Genomic DNA, 12,828 nt, shown 5'->3' with positions numbered 1-12,828 from the left:
CGATTTTTTTTTTATTATCTAATTTTAGGAAACTCTCATAGTATAAAGAACACATGCATAAAATAGGAGAAAAAAAGTTTACTTTTTTTATGCAATGAGAACAGTGGGATCTGCATTTATCACAGTCCCTGTAACATTCAACATCAGAGCACTACTTTTTGTGCAATCTGAGGCACTGTCTGCCACGAATCTTTGCATTTAAACTATTAGAAATAGTGTTTTTGAGAATCTATACAGTATCACAAAACATAATATTGCGATACTCAAGTGTATCGATATTTTCTTACACCCCTAATTACAAAATATGTTTATTTTGTATAATTTTAAGATAACACATAATTGGATATTTTTGTAAGCCAATATAAATTGACGTGCTACTCATACCACAGAATGAATAAAGCCTTATCAGCTGTAGTATTGTATCTTAGTTAACCGATCATATGTAAGGTATAATGTCTTGCATCACCCTGAAGGGGTTTATTTCACAACAATGACCTTCTAGCTGTACATTATCCTGCTTACTACACAGCTACTTACTTAAGAAATCAATAATTTAACACAAAAATGGTCCACCAGAGTCCGACATCAGTACTGCATCCATAGCAACGGTCTGTTATACATAGCAACGGCTGCTATAAAGAAATAACAGACTGTAGAATGTCGTGATTGACCAACCATCAACAAAGCCGTGTAATAATTCAAAATAAAGGCCTGTTCGTGGGGGGATGGCAGGTTTCAATTTAGTGTTGTGATTTTGGGTAGCGGGGATACCCTTGTTGCTTACTTTTAGATTACAGATTGTGCTTTTATCATGCTATCATGTTCCATAAAGTATTTCTTCTCTTATTGTTTGCCATGGCTCATTAAAGTGATAATGGATGGTCATTTGTTGTGTTTTTATAGAGGTCACTCAGTGCTCCAGCTTCTCTTTCTGTATTAAACTCAGTCAGAGGTTGATGATCATTTACATCAGTACACTGAGGTGAATGACACGCATATTATTTTCCTTCCCATAACCTGCCAAATTGATGTCAGTTTTATAAACAGGAAGCCGAGAAATGTATTAGTAAAATTTCCTCTGAATAGCTGCGTGATCTGCTGAGTGAAGAGTTTGTGCTCAGCCTTTGAGACTGCTTTGGGAAATGCAACAAATGCAATTTGAGGGCATTTCTTTACAGAACTGTTTTACTATGCTCGAATTCACAAGATGCATTTTTTCACAGAAGAAATAATTCATATGGTTGTCATAATAAAGTCAATGCAGCATCTCGCAACCGCTTATACTTGATTCAGGTTCATTTTGCATTTGTCAAAACTTTGATTTCTTTTCTTTTTCCGTTTTATGAACAGTGAGTCGACTCCGTAAGGGATTTAATGTCAAATGCTAATGACTGGACTTAATGTCAAATGCTAATGACTGGACTTTCAATTTGTCAATGTTAAATTAATGAGTATTTCGCATAATTGCAGATAGAGTATGAAAGATTAAATGAGTGACATTTAAGGCAATTGCCTATGATTTTCTGTCAATGGACTAATTGAAGAATCAATTAATAGTTTTAGCTCTAATATCCTGTGAATGTTATTTTCTGTGATTTACTAGAATATTCACATACAGTACAGTACAAAATACACACTACACTATAGCCACATATACTTTGCATACATACAGAAAAATATTTTAAAATTTTAATTTCTATCAACATACCAGAAATGGTTCTGTAGCATATATTGAAAATCAACTCGGACCAATAACCGTCACTCAAGTATTGGTTTTGTAACACTATATACTAGACTCCACAATGGAAAAGCAATTTCACTATTTATCTCAGTGGGACAGCAGAGAAACTGAAACTCCTCCTAAATATCTTGAGCAGCTGCAGAGTGTAAATCAAATGAAGTACGACCTCTTCACTATCATGTCATGCTATATGGAAAGATCGGCCTCATCTCGGCACTTGTATGACTCTGAAAAATTGTTCACTGATGATTCATTTGTCCAATATGGCAGAATATTTTGCACGTGGGCCTATTTGGCAATGGAGTTAGTTTACTTTTGTCTCGCTAAAGTCATTTGTCATTTTGACCGAGTGTTTTCATAAAAGTGAAATCATAATTGTTTGCGCAGTTGTGTCTTTGAGGATATCAACAAAAACCAAGTTACACTACAGTTGATTACAGTAGGTCTGTAATGATGACTTGATATCTTTATACGTGAAGCTATTTTTAGAAGTTGGAATTAAATCATTACTTGTTTTCTGATAAAAAAACAAGGATTTCAGCAGCTGCATGTTGGTGCTTGTCTGCAAACAACCACAAAAGATAACTATGAGCCATAATTGCCACAGGATTAAGAAGACAATTAAGCAGAGAAGTTTAATCTCTCATTTGTAGGAATTAATTTGTGCGACGAAATGAGCTTCCTCATCTCTACATCTCTTACATTTATTTGCAGATTAAAACAGGCAGAAGCATCCGAATTGTATGCACGTATTTGCATGTTTTGTATGTTTACCCCCCAAAATAATTCAAATATTCAAGGGCACCAAAGGGCAACAACAAGTGGAAATTATGTTAATGCTATTCCATTAAATCATGTTTGCCATTTTGAACATAAAATGATAGATCAAACATCTAATAAACGAATAAACATGGAGTAGACACTAAGAGCGGATGCTGTTTCATATTCAGTGTGCTTGTCACCCCAAACAGAAAGATAAAACCCTGTTGAGGTTGTCACAAGCTGTCAAAGCTGGGAGCTCCTTTTACAATACATTTCTCGCCTCAAAATTGGAAAAAGTAGATGCATAAAATCCCAAATGTCATGGTAGTTGTTTGGTTTTCTTCTTTTCTTTTGTATTCAGCCTAGTCATTGCTTTTACCTGAAGAATCCCAGCAGAGTCATATGCAGTTGGAAAAGAAACCTGACATTTCTCCCGACAGTCATTCAGAAGCCTCCTTTTCCTTTTTTGCATAAAGTGTTGACGCTTCAGGGGCGCAGTCAATGAAAGGTCAGGCCTCATGTGGAGAAATTAAAAATAGACCAAACCAGACTTTGCTGCAATGTCGGACGAATGAAACCGAAGTGAAATTGATTTGTTTGATTTAAAGGAGAACATGTCGGTGTGACTTTTATAATGCAACCCAATGATGGAAGTCAGTATGATACAGCAGAGTTAAAGGGAACACACTGCACTGTTAGAAGACCTGAAGATGGGTGTTACGTAACTTGTAACCTGTGTTCAAATACGAAACACTTAAAGCAACCATGTACTTAGAAATCATATCAAAGCTCATAGTTTTTGCTTCCTTCCCCGCACTACCGTAGCCAGGAAAAAAAACTGTGTGTGCCACATGATCCGTGGGCGGACTGGAAATGAAATTCAGCCTGTGACTTTTAGATGGAGAGGCCCTTTATGCGAGCGCCCGAAGAGAGAGCGATCCGAAATTTTTTGGCAGTTCACACTAATTCAGCCACCCCAGCTGCCACCTCAGTATATATTTATAAAAAGTTGTGGCTTTTTAATTTAATTCATGAGGATTATATCTGACAGATTATAGCCCACTCAGTCCTTTTTACCTGCTGAAATTCCTTTAAAGGACAATTACAAGCCACAAAATACAGTTTTCACCTGCCAAAAACTGATTGCAGCTCCTACCTTATGACTGAAAGGTTTTTTCTGCCTCAGAATAGTTTGATTTCATTCATGAGGATTATATCTGACAGATTATAGCCCACTCAGTCCTTTTTAATTGCTTCAGAATTAAATCGAACCGTTCTGAGACAGAAAAAAACTTTCAGTCACAAGGGAGGAGCTGCAATCAGTTTTTGGCAGGTGAAAACTGTCTTGTAATGACCCTTTGAAGGAATTTCCGCAGGTAAAAAGGACTGAGTGGGCTATAATCTTTCAGATATAATACTCAGGAATGAAATCAAACTGTTCTGAGGCAGAAAAAACCTTTCAGTCACAAGGTAGGAGCTGCAATCAGTTTTGGCAGACGATCGCTTTTTGGCACAGCACCGGCTGCACGCACGACTGCTCATGACTTCTTTTCTTGCTAGATGTGTGTGTAGTGTTGCCAACTTCCACTAGTAGAAATATAGAACGGCTGTAGATTGATGGTGGCGGGTTGTTTTGTTTAGTAATAGTAACTTGTTTTAGTAAGACTATAACTAAAAATTAATTCTGCATCTGATTTTTTGGCGTGCTAGCTGCCTCTTTGGGTGGCACTGGCACACCTGTTGCTACGCCATAACTTTCCCAGAGTGCATTGTGTCAGTGTCCCCAGAAGTAGATCTAAAAGAAGAGACCAGTTAAAGCTGTTCATTTTCAATTCAAAAGTTTGAACAGTACAAATGCAGGTGCATGTTTTGGCCACAGTGTCGTCCCACTCTTCTCATATGTCGAATTCTGCGTAAGCAAACTGTTTTATAAGAAAAGGAATAACAACGGCAGTAATGTTTAATTTATCTGCACTTATTTACAATAAATTTTGTGTTTGCGTGCCGCTGCTGCTCAACAGCTTTTATCACGGTCCAAATCTTAAATCACTTGTCACAATTGAAATGCGCACTAATGCCATTTCTGGATTAACTCCATTACCACTGCACTGTTTGTCATGTTTATGTGCTTAGAAGTGTTTTCCGTCCTTCTTTAACTCTTCACAGCGATCAGAGACCTAGCTGACATTATTTTAGCTTCAAATGTGTTCAATCACACAGTGCGTTTTGTTTATTAAAAGTTGTTGACAGATTTATTAAGCATGACTGGAGGAATTACATGAACTTTGTTGTGATGTTGATGTTGTGGAATACTGGAAAACTTTCCATAAATCTTAAAAAAAAAAAAAAATTCAGCAACATTACAATCATAGTAATAATCCTGACTAAGAGCAGCTTCAGAATATTATTGCCATATTCAGAGAAACAGAAAATTCACCAGTACAAACTCCTTAAAGTGGCAATCTCAAAGATTTTCATTTATATAAATGTCTGTTAAGTCACTATCTAGCCAAATGATGTAACACTATACTACACAATTCTGAAAACTTGTAGCTCATGTACCTAGAAATATAATTGTTCTATTATATTTCTATGCTCATGTATCAACAAAAAGACTGAAAAAAACCATTGCCACTTTAACATGCATAACGCATACTCTGAAACATGAGCAGCATATGGAAATCTTAAAAAAGTATTAAATTAAACATTTGTACTCTTCAGTGGTTAAATAAATAAGTTGAAGTTAACAAAGTGCATCTTTAATGTGGAGCTTCAGCTGTCCTCCCTTTGCCCTGAGTTCAGAATAACTACACAATAAGTTCAGCTGTCCAAAGGCCAAGGTGTGGATGCTTTGGTGTAGACGAGAGGTTGTGCTGTGAATGCTCTGCAGCCTCTTGCCAAAGGACAGAAAGTCTGCAGTGGACAAAAAAAGATTGCTGTATACTTTTTCTCTTGTCCTCTCAATGCTGGTTGCATATACGTCAGAAGTTTGCTCCTAGTGAGTCAGACGAAGGAAAATATCGTATTTTAAAATTTGTAATCAGATGTGAAAACTTTATTACCCCCCCGGGGCAAAAATGGGCCGTTACAGTTGCTCTTATGTTAACATAAAGAAATGTACGAAAATAGAAATAAAGGAAAAAGTATAACATACAAATTATTGTACATAATGCTACAGTATAAACATGATATATGTAAAGAAATATAAGTAAGTAATAAAATTAAAAATAAGAATATAAGAAATATGTACAGATATTTGCATTAAGACATGTAATATATAACATATAACCTCAGTTGAAATAAATAAATACAAAATGCTTATGAGTAAATACGAAATGCTTATAAGTAAATACAAAATGCTGAGAAGTGGGTTCTATTAAATGTGTTAATTATAAATGCCAGATTGGTATAAATAAGAATTAAAGTATTTCTTTAAATGTACAGTATAAATGCAGTATTATTGACAAAGTATTGCACAGTTGAATTATTACACAAATTATTGTACCATTGAGTCGGTAAAAGTTAAGTCAGTAAAAAAAAACTTCAGAAATATCCTTAACAATACTATAATGTTATGAGTAACTTATTCATAATTCATTTGTTATTTAAGGCTTTGTCTTATTTTATTCACGTTTCTGACTTTTAAATAGTTACAGCATTTATATTTGTAGAGAGTTGCTCTTGGATGGAGATAGATATTGCACCCTCCACAGCGACGCCATTAAGCTGTAAAAGTAATATAATTGATGTGGTAATCTTCTGGATGTGATAACATTTTATTTCAGACTGATAATGGTTTTTGCAGCGCTGAAGGTTTGACTGAACGCAGAGAGATTACTCAGAGGTTGTGGAAAGGTTGCAGTTTTCACAGAGGAGGCCTGGGTCGAGCAGAACCATAAATCTGCGTACTGTAGCAGCATACTGAGCATTTTTGTTCTCTAAGCTGGGCTGTTTATATATCTCATTCTAGGGAGTAGATTGCCGTTAGGGGAATGTAAGACGTCATCTTCTTAAAACTGTGCACATCACTGCATGTTCTACAACACTGCTTTATCTTCTGGTTTTGAGTGATGATAAACTAGTGACATGTGGGCCTGTCATCACACACATTTTCATGTTTTATTCCCTTTGGTTACATCATTTCTAATTCATCTGAAAAACTCACTCATTTGTACCTTGTGCTTTCTTTTACACACTTCCTTATTCTTAAATAGTTTGTCTGTACTTTGTGCAGCCTCAGTAATAAAAGCTGGTCATCTGGAATAATGGCGCTCGTACGCAATATTAGACCCAGATTGCAAAGGAGTGCAGTATGTAAGTGGTTGATATGGTCCAGCATTAATAGCTCCCATTCATTCATTACTTGTATGATTGCTATTGATCTCCCAGAGGCTGTTTCAGGGGACTTTGCAGCTGCAGGATGTAAAGCCCTACATGCCAATGTAATGCATCGTGCTTTCATGTAAAATAATATGACCTGACCTCCTGTATGGAATCTCGTTGGATTTGTATGCAGATATAGTTTACTGTGATTGATCGGAAGGGATCTAGGTTGAAATCTTTCTTTTTTTCTATTTCAATTGTTTTTTTTAAAATGAAAAGATAAAGGGGTTGCTTGATGGAGAGGTGTAGAGGAATATATCAAAAGGAAGATAAATGCTTTGCTGTTGAAGAGTGTTTGGTCAGCAGAATTTCCGAGTGTGTGTGTGTGTGCTTTGGGTGTAACTGAGCCCCACAAGGTTGATTGAATTTCAGATTATGCTTACCCACCAGCATACATCTACATTTTGTCTTCATTTTTGCAAGTGAACTATCTGTTATGTCAGTTTAAATGTTAAAGTAACCAACCCGGTCTCACGGGAAGGCGTATAAATAACATGACATTGCAAGGACATTGCATTTTAGGCTTTTTGCATGTCATTTGTACATTGCTAAACTACAGTAACGTCTGCAGTTAGGTTCAAGCAACAAAACTGCTTAGTTTGGTTTAGGAAAAACATCATGGTTGGTATGGTTTCAATTATGATTTTAACTTCTAGCGATTATGAAAACAAGATAATTGACATAAAACTGTTATTGTGCGGCATTCCGTTTCGCAATGACGCTCTCATTTTGTCTTATGTTATAAGCACTCTCGCCCCGGACGGTGGGTCAGGGACGGCCACTCGGTGTGGGAGGATCCCCTTGTGGGAACTCTCTCAGGTGCTGGCTGGCTCTCGCCGTACTTCATCCTGGGACGAAGGTGGCGCTTTACAGCACCCCATGCCTGCACATCGCCGCTTAGTGCTTGTTGGGCCATCTCTCCCTGTGGGACTGTTCAACCGGAAAAGACTATCCTCAGTTGGCAACCCACCCGAACGTCTTGAAATACGGACCTGTCTCGTTTGCCCTTCTTTGTGGCTGTTTTCTTCAAAATGTTGACTACAATATTTTCTTTCTAAATGCATAATGTTTCCAAAGTTCTAAGCAGCCTTAACAATACGCACGGAATCAACGGAACATAAGTACAGAAACACGAAAAAAATTTCACTAACGTAACTTACAAAACAAAACACTGGTCTCCTGGTTAAAAATCCTGTGTTTGTTGGACCCATCCACCTCTCCTCCCACCCACCATGAGCAGTCTTTCTCACTTTTTACTCTACGTCCCTAGCTCTGAGCATGGCATACTGTATTTACCCGGATGTGTTTACATTGCAGTCGGTACAGACTACATAGCGCACGCATGTCACGCCAAAAGCAAGAATGGCGTTCTTATTGCAAGCTCAATGCCTTGCGCATCATCGCGGTATTCATACGCCTTTTCATGCGAACCGGCTGAAGTAACAGTTGGACAATGCTCATCCACAGTAGCACCTCCTCCGAAACCACAACAGAGTAACACTGATAGTTACCAGTCATTCAAATTATTTCTCATTTTATCCAACGCTAACTCTGTTCCCTGGTTATTGCACATCTCTGAGCTGCTTCTAATTATAATAATAACTTTTAGCAAGTCTAACAGGGTCCAAGCACCCCAAGCAATTAGGTAGAGAAGGTGAACCATTTTGTGCCTCATTCACAAGTAATAAAGAGTCTCTTAGGTGTCTGAAGAATGTAATGAATATATATTTTAGACTCTACGTGCTAACTTGCCTGTCCACCTGTGTGTCTTCCAGGAGGCAGCGGGGGAGAGTGCAGGAGTCCACGGCGCAGCGGAGGACAGGAAGGAGAAAGTGCCCAGCCCCCATCTCAGCCAACTGGTGGTCCTCACTAACAGCGGGACGCTTTATGGACTAGCACAGAGGGTGGTGGCCACTGAGTCTCTGTAAGTACACAACACTCCTGTAAACCACGCAATGATTTAAGTACTTATAAAGTATGCAATATAATTACACCTTAAGACAGCATTATTGGTGTTTATTCCTTTGGTATTGAGGAGAAGATTAAGACAGCAGTGTTTGTTTTGATCACCTGTGTGTCCTGGCAGTGTGATGTAAACTGACATGTTCATCTCGTATCAAGTTAAAGAGGCTGATTCTCGCTCACTGCCTCGCCTCAAGGTGCTAATAATTTCATTAGGCAGTGTTACAAAGCCCGGACATCAAAGATTTGCTCTACCTGCAGTGTGTGTTTGTGTGTCTTTAAAGCGTGTTAAATTGAAAAGGAAAAAAAAAAAGATGATTGAAATAGAAAGAGCGACAGAGAGACTTGTTTACCCCTAATTAGAATTCTTAGCGTTCTCCCTATAATTTGCTATTTGTCTTGCAATCAGTGCCTCACTTACAAATTTATTTTTCTCCCTCTTTCTCCGCCTATGCAGTTATTCATTCTCCCTCTTTATTTTTCGCCCTCATACATAATTAGGTTAAGCTATTGTCAGTGGGACAGCTCTTGGACTCTGAGAAGTCTGCAGTGTACAAGTGCTTTATAATGAAAGTCTGTAAACCAAGCGCCCAGATGACACCGCTGCAGAAATGCTGAATAGGCTTACACTCATTCGCACAAAGTTTTTCATGTATCGGAGGCAGCCAACAAGCTCGGAAGAATAATGAAAGTAAAGTGCAGAGGTGAAGATATTTCTTTCTTGGGTAAAGTTTGAAAGGAAAAGATCCCCTGGGTAGAAGGGAGTCAGACTTATTCTGGGCAGAACTGCATGGAAAGTTTTTTTCCTGTCTGAAAAGGTGTTATTAGAAAAAGGCTAACCTTAGTGTGTCTTGTGAGCACCGCTGACGTCTTAAGCATATGCCATTTCAAACCACGGACGAAACTCTGAGCAGAAATTAAAGATAAGAGCTCTGTAAGGTGCTCCTCTCCCTTCTAGCTGTTGTTCAGGTGTCGTATTTATGCAAGCGTGATGAGATAAGTGTGAAGTACAGGGTGTGTTTTTTCTTACCCAGACTGCACCGTGTTGCCGAGGTAAACACAAGCTGTTCCAGCTAACCTTAATGTGATTTTCTCTGCACCATGAAAAGAGCAAATGCTTATTTATGGGGGTGCTGGCTGTGTTTAATTTAATGTAGTGCTTTCAGATTTAGCGTTAACCAGACAGCCCTCATTAATTATTGCTTTTAATATAAAGACTTGTGTTTGGTGTTAACAGTATTCAATGTTGTGCAGCATCTTTACAGATGGTCTGTTTATGAAGCGTCAGTGTGGCCAGATCTGAGATTTATAAATTATTGCCATGCAGTGATTGCAAACTTTACCTACAGCTCTTGCTTTTCTTGTAACGATTTTTTACAAAACCTTCCCGGTTAAATGGTAACTTTGGTTTTTCAACATGGACAACAATTTCTGAAATTGGTCCAGTATTGAGGGAGAGCGCTGTAGATGGCAGCTGCTCACGGGCTGCAATATGCTATTGGGGCAAGCTGGCACTATCATTTACGGCCCCTAAAAGTGCTTTCCATGATTGTTATTATAACTGACATAGGGGTGTAAGAAAATCTTGATACACATGAGTATTCCGATAATATGTTTTGCGATACTGTATCGCTTCTCCAAAACGCTGTATTGTGGACAAGTGGCAAAAACAATCCTTTTTAGTGCACATAACGTTATATTGACGCTGCTCACTTGCCCTCGCAGCTGGTTTTGCAGCTGCCAGTTAAAGCTTTCTCCCTCAATACTGGACCAATTTAAAAAATTGTTGTCCCCATTAGTCACTTAGACACAAACACATGGGAAAATAGGGTCCAGGTTGAAAAATACCGAAGTTACCCTTTAAAAAGGAGAAGATTGTTTAGGAAAAAATACTGACTTAGTTTTTAAGTCCCCATATATCCAAAATGTGTTATATTCTGCTGCAAGAATAGAAAACCCCTACAGTATGTGATGGGAATTTATATATGATGAGAACAACTCAGAAAATGTTTTTTTTATAAAAATGGAAGAAAGAAAATGAGCTCCTGATTACGCACCAGAATTATTTAAGTAAATGATTCCGCCACAACTTTTACTCATGTTTTTAATCATATATCCCACCCTTTTAGTATTCAAAATAAACATAAATGTTCTCATTTGTATAAAAAACTTGAAAAAATCCTGTCGCTGTTTATCAGCTGATTCAGGAACAGGAAGATAGATGTTCAGGCTGGTTTTCAGTCCCGCTGGCAGGCGTGTATGACACTGAGGATGACATCATTGTTCACTTTGTTGCTGAGTGAGCTCAAAACAGAATTGGGTTTAAGGGGCAGCACAGTGTGTGGAGGCTCACGCCTTGTTTGAGTTGTTTTCTTCTCTTAAATTGCACTGTTCAATCACTTGTGTTGTTGTTGACCTGGAGCTCTACAGAAATCCCTGCTGTATGTGAGCCGCGCTGTTACGCAGCAGTTGTACTTGTTAAACTCCGGGCTTGATCCTGAACTCAAACCCGCTCCCAGTTGGACATAAATGATACTTCGCCCTGTGAGTGTAGAATGTCTAAAATATGGACGTAGGTTTCTGAAGAGTTGTTGTGAAGCTCAAAGTGGATGGCTCCGGCTTGGCAGTGACGACAGCCTAACTCCCGGCTAATCCAAAATTGGGCAAAGAGGTGGATCGCCAGAGGAGCTGAGGCGGGTCCGGGTGACACTAGCGATGATTAACCGCAAATTAATCGCGCATTTTTTATCTGTTCAAAATGTACCTTAAAGGGAGATTTGTCAAGTATTTAATACTCCTGTCGGGAGTGGGCAAATATGCTACTTTATGCAAATGTATGTATATATTTATTATTGGAAATAAATTAACAACACAAAATAATGACAAATATTGTCCAGAAACCCTCACAGGTACTGCATTCAGCATAAAAAATATGCTCAAATCATAACATGGCAAACTGCAGCCCAACAGGCAACAACAGCTGTCAGTGTGTCAGTGTGCTGACTTGACTATGACTTGCCCCAAACTGTATGTGATTATCATAAAGTGGGCATGTCTGTAAAAGGGAGACTTGTGGGTGCCCATAGAACCCATTTTCATTCATATATATTGAGGTCAGAGGTCAAGGGACCCCTTTGAAAATGGCCATCTTAGTTTTTCCTTGTCAAAATTTAGTTCAGAGCGTTATTTAGCTTTAGTTTCTGTAGTTATTTATCTAGCTTTAAAACTGAGTCTGCTACAACCTCTGAAAGATTGGCGGCCCATCAGATTTTTAAGAGGTTAATTAAATATCGCAAGTTGCTTTCATGCGTTATAGAAATTAGCGGTGTTAAAAAGAATTTGCGTTAATGCGTTATTATCACGTTAACTTTGACAGCCCTAATAAAAAAATGTATTAGCTATTGGGGATTGACTCGCTTTTGGAGCCTCGAGTGGCTATTCGACGTGGTGTTGGCTTCATTTCTCAGCACTGGAGGTTTCTTGTGAGGTGAGACTGGAAATCAGAGGTAGTTTTTTACAAAGTGCAGAGTTGAGAGACTAGAGGATGATTTATGTTGCAACAACACCGGAGTCTGTTCAACTTAATTATTTATTGCATTAAACTGTAATGATCAAAAGGGATAAATTAGATGTCTGCAACAGTGGAGAATGGTGTAATTGTTTGAACAGTACAAGTAATTATATTGAAAGAAGACTTTTAGTGCAACATCTGGATACAGGTCAGCATCAAGCAGAGGTCACAGAAGGTACAGAAATGTCTCTAGGATTTCTCATCTATTCACATTATCATATAATTAACAGAGGTAACGTCTAAAGTTCAGTCTCTAATTCTCAGTTGCTCCAATTCAGGTCCTCAAACCAAAATTCAATCAACAGTAATATCCGCTTTAGTTGATTGATCCGTCACTCTTGAGTACTACAATAACAACACATTGTCATTTTGTCAGAACATTTTTCACACCATATTATACCCCCACTGA

The 12,828-nt window shown here is 38.1% G+C and overlaps 1 protein-coding gene across 2 annotated transcripts in view; it reads left to right on the top strand.

Moving 5' to 3' along the window:
- Positions 1 to 12,828, top strand: part of vps50 (VPS50 EARP/GARPII complex subunit) — a 124,551-nt gene that overhangs the window by 97,110 nt on the left and 14,613 nt on the right. For both annotated transcript variants that reach the window (XM_037794526.1, XM_037794525.1), the window contains one exon: positions 8,662 to 8,810. In XM_037794526.1, coding sequence (XP_037650454.1) covers positions 8,662 to 8,810 — 149 coding nt within the window. The remainder of the gene's footprint in view (positions 1 to 8,661; positions 8,811 to 12,828) is intronic.

The sequence above is a fragment of the Sebastes umbrosus genome, chromosome 15, assembly GCF_015220745.1.
Source record: "Sebastes umbrosus isolate fSebUmb1 chromosome 15, fSebUmb1.pri, whole genome shotgun sequence".
Classification (NCBI taxonomy): Eukaryota; Metazoa; Chordata; class Actinopteri; order Perciformes; family Sebastidae; genus Sebastes; species Sebastes umbrosus.
This window is presented reverse-complemented; position numbering and strand designations above follow the sequence as displayed.